This window comes from Mobula birostris, chromosome 6, assembly GCF_030028105.1.
Source record: "Mobula birostris isolate sMobBir1 chromosome 6, sMobBir1.hap1, whole genome shotgun sequence".
NCBI lineage: Eukaryota > Metazoa > Chordata > Chondrichthyes > Myliobatiformes > Myliobatidae > Mobula > Mobula birostris.
The window spans coordinates 32,284,505-32,302,785 of NC_092375.1; the positions used below are offsets into that span (position 1 = coordinate 32,284,505).

Sequence of the window (18,281 nt, forward strand, 5' to 3'; positions counted from 1 at the left end):
CAATTGTAAACCAAGAGGTAGTTTCTAGTTTTAAATCAACGCTGTATTTACAATATTCATGCTTGACTTCAACTGAAATATTGAGATGCTGCAACCTTAAGCAATAATTTAAATAAATGTGAAGGACAATGTACTTACATCAGCAGAGGAAGAGATACTTCCACGTGATCCAGAAGTACTAACAATCCAGTGACCGTAGCCATTTTCTGTTCCATCTACATTTATGTCTACAAGGTGCTGCTGCAATGCTGCAAGACAGTGCATCTTATAGACACTGACAATACTCAAACAAACCACCTAATATTATATGAGAATAATCTTCAGATATCCTGATAAAAGAGTGCTGTTGACTAGAACAACCTTTCAATTTAATCAGATCAAATACAGACTACTCAATCATGGTTAGTTCCTTAATTGATCGTGATGGGGTGTTAAAGTTTCTTCATTACAAGTAGTGAAATAATGTAGTATTACAACTGACAATTTTATTGCAGTTAATTATGAATGTACTATGAACATAAGAAACACTGCACTTCAGTGAATCTAATTTATGCCATAGGTGATGATTATTGAAATAATTTTTTTGAAGTGAATCATAATTTAGTACAGTGAAATTTTATCAAAGTGTATTGTGAGCTGTGCAGGAACGTCTCATTTACTACTTTAGCCATCATTACAGATCTTGCAAAGTTCATAGAAACTTTAAAACATTATGAATTAGAAATATTAAAATTTGAGAATTGCATCACATCTTTTAATATAGAAAACCTACAGAACAGTACAGGCCCTTCAGCCCACAATGCTATGCCAAACATGTACTCACTTTTGAAATTACCTAGGGTTACCCATAGCCCTCTATTTTTCTAAGCACCACGTACCTATCTAGGAGACTCTTAAAAGACCCCATTGTATCCGCCTCCACCACCATCGCCAGCAGCCTGTTCCATGCACTTGCCACTCTCTGTGTTGAAAACTTACCCCTGACATCTCCTCTGTACTTACTTATAAGCACCTTAAAACTGTGCCCTCTTGTGTGCCATTTCAGCCATGGGAAAATGCCTCTGACCATCCACACGATCAATGCCTCTCATTATCTTATACACCTCTATCAGGTCACCTCTCATCTTCCATCGTTCCAAGGAGAAAAGGCTGAGTTCATTCAACCTATTCTCATAAGTCATGTTCCCCAATCCAGGCAACATCCTTGTAAATCTCCTCTGCACCCTTTCTATAGTTTCCACATCCTTCCTGTAGTGAAGTAACCAGAGCTGAGCACAGTACTCCAAGTGGGGTCTGACCAGGGCCCTGTATAGCTGTAATATTACCTCTCGGCTCTTAAACTCAATCCCACAGTTGATGAAGGCCAATACACCGTATGCCTTCTTAACCACACAGTCATCCTGCACAGCAGCTTTGAGTGTCCTATGGACTCGGACCCCAAGATCACTCTGAACCTCCACACTGCCAAGAGTCTTACCATTAATATTATATTCTGCCATCATATTCGACCTACCGAAATGAACCACCTCACACTTAACTGGGTTGAACTCCATCTGCCACTTCCCAGCCCAGTTTTGCATCCTATGTCCCACTGTAACCTCTGACAGCCCTCCACACTATCCACAACGCCCCCAACTTTTGAGACATCAGCAAATCTACTAACCCATCCCTCCACTTCCTCATCAGGTCATTTATAAAAATCACGAAGAGAAGGGGGTCCCAGAACAGATCCCTGAGGCACACCACTGGTCACCAACCTCCATGCAGAATATGACTCGTCTACAACCACTCTTTGCCTTCTGTGGGCAAACCAATTCTGGATCCACAAAGCAAGATGCCATGCCTCCTTACTTTCTTAATAAGCCTTGCCTGGGGTACCTTATCACTTTAAAGGGTGTATTAAATGCTAACAAAATAAATGAAATCCAATCACTGAAGATTCCACCATTTTCCCTTTGTAACAAATTAAACTATTTCAACTAAAAGAACTAAGCTTTTTACTGTTATAAAAAGGAGGTATTCTATTTAACTAAATAATCAGATCTGGTGTGCTGAGTACAAGATAAGAGATACCAAAAGGCCCATGAGGAATGTAGTAATTGAAGCTGGCTGGCCTGATGCTAGTACCACCACCATGGTAACCAAGCCTGCAAATGAGCAAAGGGATACATTAGGCCTGAGATCACAAATCCAGGGATTTCTGTGCACCAGGTGATTATGCAAGAACAATGATGTTAGGAGCAATTGATCACAGGTTTCCTCTTCTTGGACTGGTCAAGAGTGATAACTGTGGATATATTGGTGGAGATGTTTTACCCCATTTCCAAATGTTTATCAAGATTCCACGCTTTGTAACTGGACCGCGTGCGAGGACCAATCAGTGAAATAAATCTCTCTCTCCCCATAGCAAAAGATCAGTCAAAGCATTTTTTCAATTGAATAAGTCTATGCCTCGATGAAGTGCATCAAGATCATTTCTGTACACAAGGATGGCCAGTTGAAAACCCTAATGTCAATTATGATTAGTAATTACTGACCTTAGGGATCAATATTTTAATATTCAAAGTAAAATAATGATCAACTGCTGAGTAACTGGCCTCGGTGGATTACTGTAAAATATTGGCTAAACCGTTTAAAATCAAAGTTTTTCCAAAAAAAGCTTCTCCAAAAAAAGAAACTAATTAAAATGTAGTGTTATGTTCCATCATTAAATTATTTAACTTTTGTGGGAAAAGTACATTGTAGATTGATAGTCAGTTGATTAGGTTGATCTAGTCAATTCCCAAACCTGGAAAAAGATAGAAGTCAAGTTCTTGGTTTCCTTTGCAGTGAGCAAAAGCAAAGCTTGAAGGTAGTTGATACATGCAAAGTTTGGAAATATACTCATGGCAAAATTATCTGTAGCTGTTGGGAGAAATAAATCCTGAAATACAGGAGAAGGGGAAGACAAATTTCTCTGAAGCTTCTGATACATTTTCAAGTTTTCTTGCATTTCATGCGTTACAAAACAGATGAATGTTAAACATTTCCATTAATACCAAAACAATTGAAAATATTTTTTTAAAAATAAAGGGAAATATACTGAGCATAAAATGTAATAGATGGGATTAAATTTCAGCACTAACCAATCATTATGGCTGTCAGACTTGTGTCCTGACATGGGGTGCCTGAGTGCAATTTATATGTTCCTCCCTATGTGCACGTTTCTCCCACATCCTGAAGGGAGCTTGTTCTGGTTGATAGGCTCACTGGTCAATTTTAAATTGGCCCTGGTGCACACAGCTGATGGAAACTTTCAGCGATTTGATGGGAATGAGAAAAGAAAAATGTGTACTTGCACTTGATTTTTGGCATGGACACAGTCGGGTGAAAGGCTTGTTTCCATTCTATAGGGCTCTATAGTGAGTTGGATGTCTGGTTTATGATGATAATTACCAGTCCAAATTGTATCCTATCACTAACAGACTATAATACTCTTACGAAGCTGAATCCAAGAAGAGACTAGGTTCAATTCAAACATAACTGAATTACGCACACAAAACATTAGGGGAACTCAGCCGGTCAGGCAACTGCTATGCAGAAGCATAAGTAGTGAACACTTCAGGTCAGCACAGGAAGGAAGGGAGTAGAAGCCATACAGTAAATAAGGTGGGGTGGGAAGAGAAGAGAAAGGAATACAAGCTGGCAGGTGACAGATCCTGGCGGGAAAGTTTAATAGAGCTGTTAGGGAGGGTTTAAACTAATTTGGCAGGAGGATGGGAACCGGAATGACAGAGCGGAGGAAGGGGAAAACAGAAATAAATCTAAGATAGTGAGTAGTAAAGATGTCAGGAAAGACAGGCAGGTGATAGGACAAATTTGTAGCCATTGGGATGAGTTGCAGTGCAATAAAGTTGCAGTGAAATCAAGGGGAAAAGTACCAAATACTGGTCTTAAGGTGTTATACTTAAATGCACGCAGCATAAGGAATAAGGTGGATGATCTTGTCGTACAGCTACAGATTGGTAGGTATGATATTGTGGCCATCACCGAGACATGGCTAAAGGATGCATGTCTCTGGGAGCTGAACATCCAAGGATATACGATGTATCGGAAGGATAGGAAGGTAGGCGGGGGGAGGCGTAGCTTTATTGGTAAGAAATGATATTAAATCATTAGAAAGAGGTGACATAGGATCGGAAGGTGCAGAATCTTTATGGGTTGAGATAAGAAAATTAGAGGGGTAAAAGGACCCTGATGGCAGTTATTTATAGGCCTCCAAACAGCTGCAGTGATGTGGACTACAAATTACAACAGGAAATAGAAAAGGCTTGTCAGAAGGGCAGTGTTATGATAATTGTGGGGGATTTTAACATGCAAGTGTATTGGGAAAATCAGGTCGGCACTGGATCTCAAGAGAGAGAATTTGTAGAATGTCTGCGAGATGGCTTTTTAGAACAGCTTGTTGTTGAGCCCACTAGGTGATCGGCTGTACTGGATTGGGTATTGTATAATGAACCGGAGGTGATTAGAGAGATTGAGGTGAAGGAACCCTTAGGAGGCAGTGATCATAACATGATTGAGTTCACTGTAAAATTTGAAAAAGAGAAGCCGAAATCTGATGTGTTGGTATTTCAGTGGAGTTATGGAAATTACAGTGGCATGAGAGGGGAACTGGCCAAAGTTGGCTGGAAAGGGACACTGGTCAGAAAGACGGAGGAGCAGCAGTGGCTGGAGTTTATGCGAGAAGTGAGGAAGGTGCAAGGCAGGTATATTCCAAAAAAAAAAGAAATTTTTAAATGGAAAAAGGATGCAACCGTGGTTGACAAGAGAAGTCAAAGCCAAAGTTAAAGCAAAGGAGAGGGCATACAAGGCAGCAAAAATTAGTGGGAAGACAGAGGATTGGGAAGTTTTTAAAAGCTTACAAAAGGAAAATAAGAAGGTCATTAAGAGGGAAAAGATTAACTATGAAAGGAAGCTAGCAAATAATATCAAAGAGGATACGAAAAGCTTTTTCAAATATATAAAGAGTAAAAGACAGGTGAGAGTAGATATAGGACCGATAGAAAATGATGCTGGAGAAATTGTAATGGGAGATAAGGAGATGGCGGAGGAACTGAACTGAGTATTTTGCATCAGTCTTCACTGAGGAAGACATCAGCAGTACTAAGGAAGCTGAATAGTCTAAAGGTAAATAAATCTCCTGACCAGATGGAATGCACCCTCGTGTTCTGAAGGAAGTAGCTGTGGAGATTGCGGAGGTATTAGCGATGATCTTTCAAAAGTCAATAGATTCTGGTGTGGTTCCGGAGGACTGGAAGATTGCAAATGTCACTCTGCTATTTAAGAAGGGGGCAAGGAAGCAAAACGGAAATTATAGACCTGTTAGCTTGACTTCAGTGGTTGGGAAGTTGTTGGAGTCAATTGTCAAGGATGAGGTTACGGAGTTCCTGGAGGCATATGACAAGATAGGCAGAACTTAGCATGGATTCCTTAAAGGAAAATCCTGCCTGATAAACCTATTACAATTTTTTGAGGAAATTACAAGTAGGCTAGACAAGGGAGATACAGTGGATGTTGTATATTTGGATTTTCAGAAGGCCTTTGACAAGGTGCCACAGATGAGGCTACTTAGCAAGATAAGAGCCCATGGAATTACGGGAAAGTTACATACGTGGATAAAGCATTGGCTGATTGGCAGGAAACAGAGAGTGGGAATAAAGGGATCCTATTCTGGTTGGCTGCCGGTTACCAGTGGTGTTCCACAGGGGTCCGTGTTGGGGCCGCTTCTTTTTACATTGTACATCAACGATTTGGATTATGGAATAGATGGCTTTGAGGCTAAGTTTGCTGACGATACGAAGATAGGTGGAGGGGCCGGTAGTGCTGAGGAAACTGAGAGTCTGCAGAGAGATTTGGATAGATTGGAAGAATGGGCAAAGAAGTGGCAAATGAAATACAATGTTGGAAATTGTATGGTTATGCACTTTGGCAGAAGAAATCAACGGGCAGACTATTATTTAAATGGGGAAAGAATTCAAAGTTCTGAGATGCAATGGGACTTGGGAGTCCTCATACAGGATATCCTTAAGGTTAACCTCCAGGTTGAGTCGGTGGTGAAGAAGGCGAATGCAATGCTGGCATTCATTTCTAGAGAAATAGAGTATAGGAGCAGGGATGTGATGTTGATGCTCTGTAAGGTGCTGGTGAGACCTCACTTGGAGTACTGTGGGCAGTTCTGGTCTCCTTATTTGAGAAAGGATGTGCTGACGTTGGAGAGGGTACAGAGAAGATTCACTAGAATGATTCCAGGAATGAGAGGGTTAACATATGAGGGACGATTGACCGCTCTTGGACTGTATTCCTTGGAGTTTAGAAGAATGAGGGGCGACCTCATAGAGACATTTCGAATGTTGAAAGGCATGGACAGAGTGGATGTGGCAAAGTTGTTTCCCATGATGGGGGAGTCTAGTACAAGAGGGCATGACTTAAGGATTGAAGGGCGCCCATACAGAACAGAAATGTGAAGAATTTTTTTTTAGTCAGAGGGTGGTGAATCTATGGAATTTGTTGCCACGGGCGGCAGTGGAGGCCAAATCACTGTATGTATTTAAGGCAGAGATTGATAGGTATCTGAGTAGCCAGGGCATCAAAGGTTATGGTGAGACGGTGGGAAAGTGGGACTAAATGGGAAAATGGATCAGCTCATGATAAAATGGCGGAGCAGACACGATGGGCCGAATGGCCGACTTCTGCTCCTTTGTCTTATGGTCTTAAGGTCTTATGAAACCAGGTGAGGGGGAAGTTGGGTGAGTGAGGTGAGAATGAAGGAGGCTGGGGTTGGGGGGGGGGGGGGAGGTGATAGGTGGAAAAGTAAAGGGCTGAAGTAGAATGAATCAGACAGGAGACGATAGTGGACAATAGAAAAAAGGGAAAGAGGAGCACCAGAGGGATGTGATAGGCAGGTGAGGAGAAGAGAAGTGAAAGTGGAACCCCATATCAAATCATCTTAATCAGGGAAATGACACAGTAATACAAATAGGCTTTGTTATGAGAGGAAAGAACCGTTGGTGTTTCTATTCTTGACTTGTATGCAGTAACTGAAGATTGTAGATAGACATCTCTTACACATACCCTCTGGAGTCAATATAACCATCTGTGTCAGGCAAAACTAGTCATTGCTCACAGAGCAACTCACCAAAGAGCTCTTCTAAATATTTAAGATTGAATACAAGCACTAAAATAATGTTACAAAATGAATATATGAAATTAATTACATGTGAAACAAAACTTTTGTATGTTAATAGTTCATACAGTTATATTAATAGCAAAAGGATAGTGAGGGATAAAATTGGTCCCTTAGAGAATCAGAGTAGACAGCTATGTGTGGAGCCAAAAGAGATGGGGGAGATTCTGAACAATTTCTTTTCTTCGGTATTCACTAAGGAGAAGGATATTGAATTGTGTAAGATAAAGGGAACAGGTAGGGAAGTTATAGAAACTATGATGATTAAAGAAGAGGAAGTACTGGAGCTTTTAAGGAATATAAAAGTGGATAAGTCTCTGGGTCCTGACAGGATATTCCCTAGGACCTTGAGGGAATGTAGTGTAGAAACAGCAGGGACTCTGACAGAAATAGATCAAATGTCATTAGAAACGGGGATGGTGCCCGAGGATTGGCATATTGCTCATGTTGTTCCATTGTTTAAAAAGGGTTCTAAGAGTAAACCTAGCAATTATCGGCCTGTGAGTTTGATGTCAGTGGTGGGTAAGTTGATGGAAAGTATTCTTAGAGATGGTATATACAATTATCTGGACAGACAGGGTCTGATTAGGAACAGTCAACCTGGATTTGTGCGTGGAAAGTCATGTTTGACAAATCTTATTGAATTCTTTGGAAGAGGTTACTAGGAAAGTTGACGAGGGTAAAGCAGTGGATGTTATCTATATGGACTTCAGTAAGGCCTTTGACAAGGTTCCACACAGAAGGTTAGTTAGGAAGGTTCAATCATTAGGTATTAATATTGAAGTAATAAAATGGATTCAGCAGTGGCTGGATGGGAGACACCAGAGAGTAGTGGTGGATAACTGTTTGTCAGATTGGAGGCTGGTGACTAGTGATCTGTACTGGGTCCAATGTTGTTTGTCATATACATTAATGATCTGGATGATGGGGTGGTAAATTGGATGAGTAAGTATGCAGATGATACTAAGATAGGTGGAGTTGTGGATAATGAAGTAGGTTTTCAAAACTTGCAGAGAGATTTAGACCAGTTAGAAGTGTGGGCTGAAAGATGGCAGATGGAGTTTAATGCCGATAAATGTGAGGTGCTACATTTTGGTAGGACTAATCAAAATAGGACATGCATGGTAAATGGTAGGGCATTTAAGAATGCAGTAGAACAGAGGGATCTAGGAATAATGGTGCATAGTTCCCTGAAGGTGGAATCTCATGTGGATAGGGTGGTGAAGAAAGCTTTTGGTATGCGGGCCTTTATAAATCAGAGCATTGAGTATAGGAGTTGGGATGTAATGTTAAAATTGTACAAGGCATCGGTAAGGCCAAATTTGGAGTATTGTGTACAGTTCTGGTCACTGAATTATAGGAAAGATGTCAATAAAATTGACAGAGTACAGAGGAGATTTACTAAAATGTTGCCTGGGTTTCATCTCCTAAGTTAAAGAGAAAGGTTGTACAAGTTAGGTCTTTATTCTTTGGAGCATAGAAGGTTGAGGGGGGACTTGATAGAGGTGTTTAAAATTATAAGGGAGATTGATAGAGTTGATGTGGATAGGCTTTTTCCATTGAGAATGGGGGATATTCAAAACAAGAGGACATGAGTTGAGAGTTAAAGGGCAAAAGTTTAGGGGTAACATGAGGGGGAACTTCTTTACTCAGAGAGTGGTAGCTGTGTGGAACGAGCTTCCAGCAGAAGTGGTTGAGGCAGGTTTGATGTTGTTGTTTAAAGTTAAATTGGACAGCTATATGGACAGGAAAGGAATGGAGGGTTATGGGCTGAGTGTAGGTCGGTAGGACTAGGTGAGAGTAAGAGTTTGGCACGGACTAGAAGGGCCGAGATGGCCCGTTTCCGTGCTGTTATTGTTATGTGGTTATATAATACAAATCTGATATCTTATACAGCTTTAACTCGCAACTGTGACTCAACCCTTTCCATTTCAGAAAATATTGTATAATCTGTTAATGTCTTTTCTAGTGTGTACACCAATTAATAAAAGAGCATACATCACTCCAAATGCAGCATATTTGTGCCATTATACCATTGTCTGTACTTCACCACTACATTATATCTGACAATAAAAAGGTTGTTCTAGGACAGTCTTGAACCATAAGGTAGAAATGACTTTCAGAAAATGGGCTTTTAAAAAAAGGAATGCAGCTTCCAACAGCAACCAAGGACACCAAATGTATCAGAGCCTTCCCACAATGCTTTGCATAATTCTTAAATTCTAAAGTAAAGGAAAATTACAGCTCTTGAAAAGGGGGCTACTTATTTGTTATATAACACCATAATTTCAAGTCCAGGATGGCAGGATCAGAAAACCTCACACTGAGTACTATAATATGTTAAAATTAAAAAGGTAGCATCATCAGTAAATATTGACATCTGTGTAAATCAGTTAAAATTTATGAGTTTAAGGATTTCTGTGTATGCAACTTAGTACATTGCCTCAAGAAGCAAAAATGCATTGTAACTTTTGGCAAGAATGAAACTTTTTTTTTATTAAGTGCAATCGTGAACAATAGCCAGATCAGAAATGCTGATCAAGTCAACTAGTTCCCAAAGAGAACTCTGATAGGCCAATCAGATGGTTCACCGCTGCTCAGCGATACAACACAAAAAAATATGTATAATTAAGATAACTCGTAGCAAGTACATAGAACAGGCACAAGGGTCGCTAGCCCTTGTACCCCAGAAACACACCCCAGCAGTGCGGCAGAGGTATATGCTATGCATGACCTGAACTGAAAGCATCATGTTGACTCATAACAGATCGTGTTCACGGTGTAACAGCTTAGTCAAGGATGGGGTGATCAGTACAGATGAACAAAATTATACCTCCACTAACCCTTGCAACTTATACAAGTTGTTAATTCAATATATATTTTGGGATTATACAAAATAAATTTTCCCTTCGATTTGAGGACAGGTCCATTTAACAGAATTATTACATCATTCCACACTCAACAATTGTAACAATTCAAAATGGCTACTTAGATGCATCATAGAGCACAATTTTTATTGAATTATCCAGTTGACTCTAGTTGAACATTATACTCGTTTATGGGTTGCCCCAAGGCAACAGCTTTAAAACATAATGCTACCATTATGAAATAAATCTCGATTAGAAACTCTCTAGTTATCTTCCATCTATAGCATGTTATTTACTTAATTACCCAAAGTACACTTCTCAGATAAAGAGTTATAATTAGAATTAAGCCCTAGCAACCAGTTACTAGACTTTACTAATGCAGCTTGTCTTCTATGGAATGTTTGTGATATAAATGCAATGAATCAGAATATGTCAGGAAAGTGACTGTTGGAATTGTTAATATCTATGTTGACTTTGAGTATGTCATAATGCAACACATTGCAAATAATGCTAGGTAACTACAAAAATATGAACTAAAAATCCCTTCTGCCATCATAACAACAAATTAGAATCTGATATTTAATATTGTTTGCCTTTATGTTTAGCTGGGTGAAAATTCAAATTCTTAGAAAAAAATGTCAATAATATGGGTGAAAGCAAATACTGACAATTTCAGGCCTCTTAGGAAGACCATACGGTTTAACATGGCTAAGATGGTGAGGGAGGGAGGGCTTTAGATTTTTGGATCATTGGGGTTTCTTCCAAGGAAGGGGGACCTGAACAAAAGGGACAGCTTGCACCTGAACTGGAGGGGCTAATATGTTAGCAGTAAGGTTTACTAGTGCTTCATGGGAGTGGGGGGGGGAGGGGTTAAACTAGAGTTGTGGGGGATGGGAACCATTATGCCAGAAGAGGGTAGTGGAGTGCTTGTGAAGAAATATGTTAAGCTTACATACAAAGTCAGGGATCATAAGGTGGGGCTAATGTTCTGAGTTGCATATATTTTAAATGCAAGGAGTATTATAGGAAAGGCAGACCAGCTTAGCACATGGATCAGCAAGTGAATTCCCTACGAAGTAGAAGATTGAGTGAAGATTTAATGGAGGTATACCAAATTATGAGGGGTATAGACAGAATAAATGCAAACAGGCTTTTTCCACTGAGGTTGGGTGAGACTATAACTGGAGGTTATGGGTTAAGGGTGAAAGATGAAATGTTTAAGGGGAATATGAAGGGGAACCTTTTTACTCAGAGGGTAGCAAGAATGTGGAACAAGCTGACAGTGCAAGCAGGGGGTGTGGGCTCGATTTCAACAGTTAAGAGAAATTTGGATAGGTATATGAATGGGAGGGTTATGGTCCAGTGCAGGTTGAAGGGACTAGACGGATTAATTGCTTGGCATGGATCAGATGATCTGAAGAGCCTGTTTCTGTGCTGTAGTGTTCTATCACTATGACAAGATTCAGCAGATATGGTCATCAATTCCTAAGCATAGTCAACAATAGGACTACTTTCACCTGTTTATAAGCAATTGTTCAATATAATATTGCTCATTCAAAATCAGATTTTTAGGGAAAGAATGGGAGAATTTCCAACTAATTACATTTCTGAATAGACAGCTGAAATTGTTGAATGTGCCCCCTCTTACTCATGTTGCAAAATCCTTTACATAAAACAGTGAAGGAAGGCTCTGTTATCAGAAAACAGCATGCAAACTGACAAGAAATGAAGTGTTAGACACGATGCCAATCGACTAAACCTGCAAAATAGCATCAACGTGGTGACAAAAGTTGAAAGCAGGTTATAACCGAACAAATGTAAAATATTTAACGAAATGGCTACTGAGTAGCAATGGCATACAAATGAGAATATACGAAGATACAGTGACTACTATAATTATAGATGAACAAACTAACAATGAAGTCTTAATTAATCACTCCAACTTTTCCATTAGCTAATCACTTGCGTATTTTGCACAAATATTTGCTTTAACAGCAGTATTTGACCTCGTAAGTTGATTACAAAGAATAAAGCGTACATGATACCAGAATGAATAATTGCTTGCAACCAATCTAATATGGGAATGTTTGCACAAAGCAATAGGTAGGAATGTCACATAGTAAACTTATTTCAGCCAAATCAAATTATGGAAGTGGGTTGGGACATGCTCATCAATAAATTGGAAATTTAAGATCAATGCCTTCAATATCAGGATCAAATGAACCAATAATCAAATATTGAGAACTTACCCATAAAGCCTCCTCTTGCAATACTAACATATTCTTTGTTTTTCTAGAGTATAAAAACATTAAATAATATTTTACTATGGAGACAAAAATCACACATTTTCATGGGCTAAATGGGATTAAAACTTAATGGTCAAGTCGAACAAATTGAAAATATAACAACTCCATCAGATTGAGCAACAGCTGTACAAGTTCTGATTGTTAAAGAATAAGAATAATAGCAAGTCAAAGTTATAGCTACAAGGAGCTCAAACATAACAGATCTTGTTTTCTTTAAAACAGGATAAAACAAACAGTAATATTCAGCATTTAGTGAAAATTGTTAAACTCATTTTTCATAGAATATTCTCACAATTGAAAAGTAAACTTAATTTTCCTTCAGTTATACTTCTTTAAAGTTTATCAGTAATCCTAAAACACAAAACAAGATCCCTCATTTAACTTTGGAATATCACCATCTGCTTGGTGAAGCAAGAGTTATTTGCACGAATTTTACTATATTCAACATTTGTAAATAGAACAGTGGGATATGGACAAATGCAAATAGAAGCATCTGATCTTGAAATCATTTTCAGCTGGACATTTATTTGCAAAGTTTCCTAAAATATCAGCATTACTTGTGCATTTAATATATAGAGAATACATAATAATCAATTTTTAAGATCTTTATTCTACAATGGCTTTTTCTTTAAGAACAGGAGCTAAGTTATGACTGAGTTATATTGCACCTGAAGGAAGTGAGCCAGCACCATGTTCATGTACATATCTTCCTCCTCTCTGCCACTTCCCATAAAGCAGAGATGTTCACCACTCGCTACTGATCCTGACTCAATGGACTGCTTCTGTGCTTCCAAAAGTGATTTAACAGAAAGTGCAAATTCTGCAGGGTTTTGCAGCATCTGTGGAAAATATAGAGCATTTTATATAAAAATTAAAGTTAGTCAGTAACACTTATCCAAAAGACATTCCAAGTGTGGCTGTTTTAAATTCACATTTTCTTGATGAAGCTTAAGAAAATTACTGATTTTTATAAAGGGCTTAGGAAAAACAACTGCCTATTGATAATACTACTGTGGTTTCAAATCACCCTGATATTTGTACAATTCTTTTTATAACATAAACAACATTAGCTGTTTCCATATACTTATTATTCATAAGGAAAATCAAAATCCTGTCTAGGATTATTATTCATAATGTAGGGACTCCCAAACTTTATCAGGCAGAATTCATTCAGACTGTTAAGGGTTAGGTTCCCCTTGGATGTCATGTGTTATATTGTACATTATTACTTTTTTGTGGGGAGGGGGGCGTGGTGTGTGTGTGTATGTGTGTGTGTATATATATATATATATATATATATATATATATATATAAAAAACACACACACATATACATACATACGTACACACGCGCACACACACGCGCGCACATGAAATCGGTATATGTTTACGGTTGAAATAAAGTGTATGTAGAAGTCATTACACTTGCGTCGATTTTTGTCGACACTCTTACAATATACTTACTGTTTCTGTGTTCGACTTATATTTATATTATCTCTTCTTCTCAGCATTTTAAAAATTGCAACTGGTATTTTGCCCGACATAAAATTAACCTTATACACAAAGCCTGCTTACTCAGTCAACAAAACCAGCTGATCATGTTCTCCTAAAGCTGTCTGTCCAAAAAAGTATCCCAACACAACCTCGCCAATGATATGAGGTTTTAATTAACAAACTGGAATGATCCTAGTTCCGATGTCTCAGTGCCAATTGATGTAATTTCTCAAGGTTCCATTGAAGGCACTTTCCAAAACTTTCAGTATATGGGCTCAGTGTGAAATCTAATGAAATTTGAACCTGCAAAACAGATATGGCATCTCACATTGTCTAGAAAGTCCCTGCAAAGAGCCAAGAATAAAGTGCAATAATTTTACCCAATATTAAACAACTTTAGTACACTTATGCTGAATATATACTTATCCAGAACTTTACATTTAGCTCTCACTTACCAGGTCTGAATCCAAGTGAAATGCTGTAGAGAGGTGTCCAGCATTATATTGCTCTGCAGGTCGACAATCCACGACAAAGAATCGAACGCCATCCTTCGAAGGGGAAATTAAAGATTTATAAGATACTTAAAAATTCCAGCACTAAATCATTGCATTTTTCTACCGAATCTTTCCTATTCTGAGAAAAACGATCATTGTTTCTCTCTCCAGTGATGCTGCTGAACCAGAATAGTACTGGTAGTTACTGTTGTTTTATAGTTTCATTAAATTTTACAACAGTTATACATCAAAATCTATCAAACTATAACACCATTCTGCACTGCAATGGAAATGTCCAATTTGGTTTAATAATGCATTTTAAATTTCTTTTCAAAAAAACTGTACAAAAATTAGATTATTAGATTAAATTAGATTCAACTTTATTGTCATTGTGCCGAGTACAGATACAAAGCCAATGAAATGCAGTTGGCATCTGACCAGAATTGCAAAGAATAGTCTTATTTACAAAATAACTGCGAATAAAAAGTGCTACAGCACACAAATATAAAAGTACTGAGACAGTACAATATGGGTGCAATACTGCTTAGCGCTGTGATGTGAGGTTCCGCAGGGTCACAGCCTCAGGGAAGAAGCTCTTCCTGTGCCTGCTGGAGCGGGAGCGGAGGCTCCTGTAGTGTATACCAGATTGGAAGGAGAGTAAAAAGTCCATGGTTAGGGTGAGGTGCATCCTTGATAATGCTTTCCACCCTGCCCAGGCAGCGTTTATGATAGGTGTTCTCTTTTTTTTTAAATTTTATTTTTATTTGGTTAAGGTACTCACAAGTAATACACAAACTTTTTTTTACATATATAAGCTTTTCCATTTTTTATGTGAGTAAATCTATATTAACTTGTACATTCACAAGAGCACATTGATAATATAGAAAATAATTAAGCACTGAAATAGATGTTTATGTGCAATTGTAATTCCACTATATTAAACTAAATAATGATAATAGTTGTTATAAAAATATTAATAATAGTGGTTGAATACTAATTTCCATGTACCCCTTTTGGTCCATTTCTTTTTGGTCCAAACTTTCCCCAGATCTTTACTTGAGTTAATTCCACATTTTCCAAAAAAAAAACAGTAAACACTCGAGCCAAGGGTGCTTACATTAACACTATTACTATGTTGGTGAAACAAACAGTATAAACCATTAGGAGAGTCACCTAAAGTCTGCTCGCACTGGGGTTATAAATTCAATCCATTTATTCCAAATTTGATAAAATTTTTCCTTTTGAATTCTCAGAGAATGGGTCATCTTTTCCATTTTAAATATTTCCAAAATGATTTCATGCCAATCTTCTAATGTAGGTGATGTTGGATTTAACCACTTTCTGGCGATTGATTTCTTACTTGCTGCTAAAAGGGCCTGCAGCAGTTTTATATCTTTCTTCTGTTCCAAAAACAATACATGCCCCAAGTAGAGAGTCTCAAAGTTCAGAGGTATCTGAGTCTTAAATACCTTAACTAATGTTCTGTGAATACCTTCCCAATATAAACTTAATTTAGGGCAATTTCAAAAAAATATGGAAATGATTTGCTTCCTTGGAGCCACACCACCTCCAACACGCCACGTTTGTGTCGTTATATTTTTTCCTAGCATGGGGTCTTGAAGTATCTTATAATATTTTTCCAACAATGTTCTCTCCAAATCTAAGAGTTAGTTGAAGACCACTGGAAGCTGCATAATTTTCCCCAAGCCTCCTCTGAAAGTATCAACCCCGCTTCTTTCTCCCACTTCTCTTTAATATACAATGTGTTTTCATTTTTGGAATGAGAGAGGGCATTATGTAATTGAGAAATTGATTTACTTGGTATTGAACTGTAAGCCGAATTCAGAATCTTGAAAAATTCTAATTCTACTGTTGATAAGTCTGTATATCTACAACTCTGGTTAACATGACATTGTACTTGAAGGTACCTAAAAAAGTCATTGTGTTCTAGGCCATGTTCGTCCTGCAGGGATTGAAAACTTTATAATACACTTCTATGTGTGAATGAGAGGTAGGTTGTAAGACATTCCTTTATCCACAGTTCAAATCTTCTATCTCCTCTGCTGGGAAGAAGTTCGGTATCATAAGCACACCATCTGAAAAGTTTTAACATATTATTAATTCCACATGAATTAGCCACCTTCTGCCATACTTTTAACGTGAGATTTATCCAGCTGTTTTTAATCTTTTCCAAACGGGCCATCAATCCTTTGTCCGCTATTTGAGGCCTGTAGAGGAAAACTGTCAATCAATCCAAATTCTATTTCCTTCCATCTAGCCTTATATTCACTATTGCACCAATATAACAGAGGGGTTATCTGTGAAGCATAAAAATAATTTCTCAAACAAGGAAGTGCCATACCTCCTCCTTCCTTTCCTAACTGTAAGGTGTTAAATTGGACTCTAGGTTTCTTTCCTTGCCAGATAAAGTGGGAAATCCATTTGTCCCATTACCTGAATTGATTATCGTCCACCTCCACAGGTAAAGTCTGGAAAAGGTAAAGTAACCCAGGGAAAATATTCATTTTATGGTATTTATCCTTGAATTTAGACTTAAAAAGGGGATAAGATCCCACCTATGTATATCTGCTTTTATCTCTGAAATTAATGGCCCATAATTTACCTGTGACAATGTTGAAAGATCTTTTGGCAGGGTTATTCCTAAATATTTTAATAATTTAGCTTCCCACTTGAGATCATATGTATCCTGCAGTTTTTTGGATGCTGTATAATTTAAGGACAAAACCTGCGCTTTCTTTACATTAATTTTAAAACCTGATATTTTCCTGAACTCATCCAACAGTGTAAACAATCCTATAAACGATTTTTCTGGTTCACTCAAATAGACTAAAACGTCATCCGCAAATAGCGCCACCTTCTGTTCAATCCCTGCCTCTCTCTAAAATAAAAGAGCCAGAGAGGTCCCCATTTACAGGTGTCCCCCGCTTTTCGAACTTTCGCTTTATGAAACCTCACTGTTACGAAAGACCTGCATTAGTTACTTGTTTTCGCTAACAGAAGGTGTTTTCACTGTTACGAAAAAAGGCAGCGCGCGAAAAAAGCAGCGCGCGATAAAAGGCAGCACATGAAAAAAAAACAGCGCACGCCCTGAGCAGCCACTCTCCCCCGGGTTCGGAACGGCATTCTCGCCGGCATTGCTTAAACACGTGCCTGTGAGCATCTGTGCTTTCTGTCGATTTATTTTGAGCATCCGTTTGCAAGATGAGTTCTAAGGTTTCGGAAAAGCCTGAAAGAGCTCGTAAGGATGTTACAGTTAGCGCAAAACTAGACATAATTAAGCGATTCGATCATGGTGAACAAAGTAAGGACAAAGTGAGTTTGACTTGTGGAAGTTGACGAAGATGATGTTGAAGAGATTCTGGCATCCCATGACCAAGAACTGATAGATGAAGAGCTGATGCAATTGGAAAAGGAAAGGATAACAATCAAAACCGAATGCAGTAGCGATCGGACCAAAAGTGAAGTCGTCCAGGAACTGAACATGAGATTTTCACTGCAATAATGAAGTACGACTTTAATTTTGAAAGGGTACGTCGGTTTAGGGTATATTTGCAGGATGGTTTGAGTGATTACAAAGAACTGTATAATCTAAAAATGCGCAAGGCTACTCAGTCAAGCAAGCCTTCCACATCAGCCACAGCAGACGACGAACCTCGATCTTCGACATCGAGGCAGGCAGACATAGAAGAAGATGACCTGCCTGCCCTGATGGACGATGAGATGACACCCCAGTGTCCCACCACCCCAAACCCCAGGCCGCGGACAGATACCGATCCGTGGAGAATGCAGTGGTAGCCAGGAGGCACACAGCACATCTTTAAGAAAAAAGCCGAAATAAACAAGCTAATTAATTAGGTGCCGCCCGATTGCGTCGC

At 38.6% G+C, this 18,281-nt stretch overlaps 1 protein-coding gene across 2 annotated transcripts in view; it reads right to left on the reverse strand.

The window, feature by feature from the left end:
• The window catches only part of tbc1d23 (TBC1 domain family, member 23), a 109,615-nt gene that overhangs the window by 21,101 nt on the left and 70,233 nt on the right, over positions 1-18,281 (reverse strand). For both annotated transcript variants that reach the window (XM_072260132.1, XM_072260131.1), the window contains exons 10-13: positions 14,347-14,439; positions 13,067-13,237; positions 12,342-12,384; positions 139-248 (exon numbers count right to left, since the gene is read on the reverse strand). In XM_072260132.1, the coding sequence (XP_072116233.1) occupies positions 139-248; positions 12,342-12,384; positions 13,067-13,237; positions 14,347-14,439 (417 nt within the window). The remainder of the gene's footprint in view (positions 1-138; positions 249-12,341; positions 12,385-13,066; positions 13,238-14,346; positions 14,440-18,281) is intronic.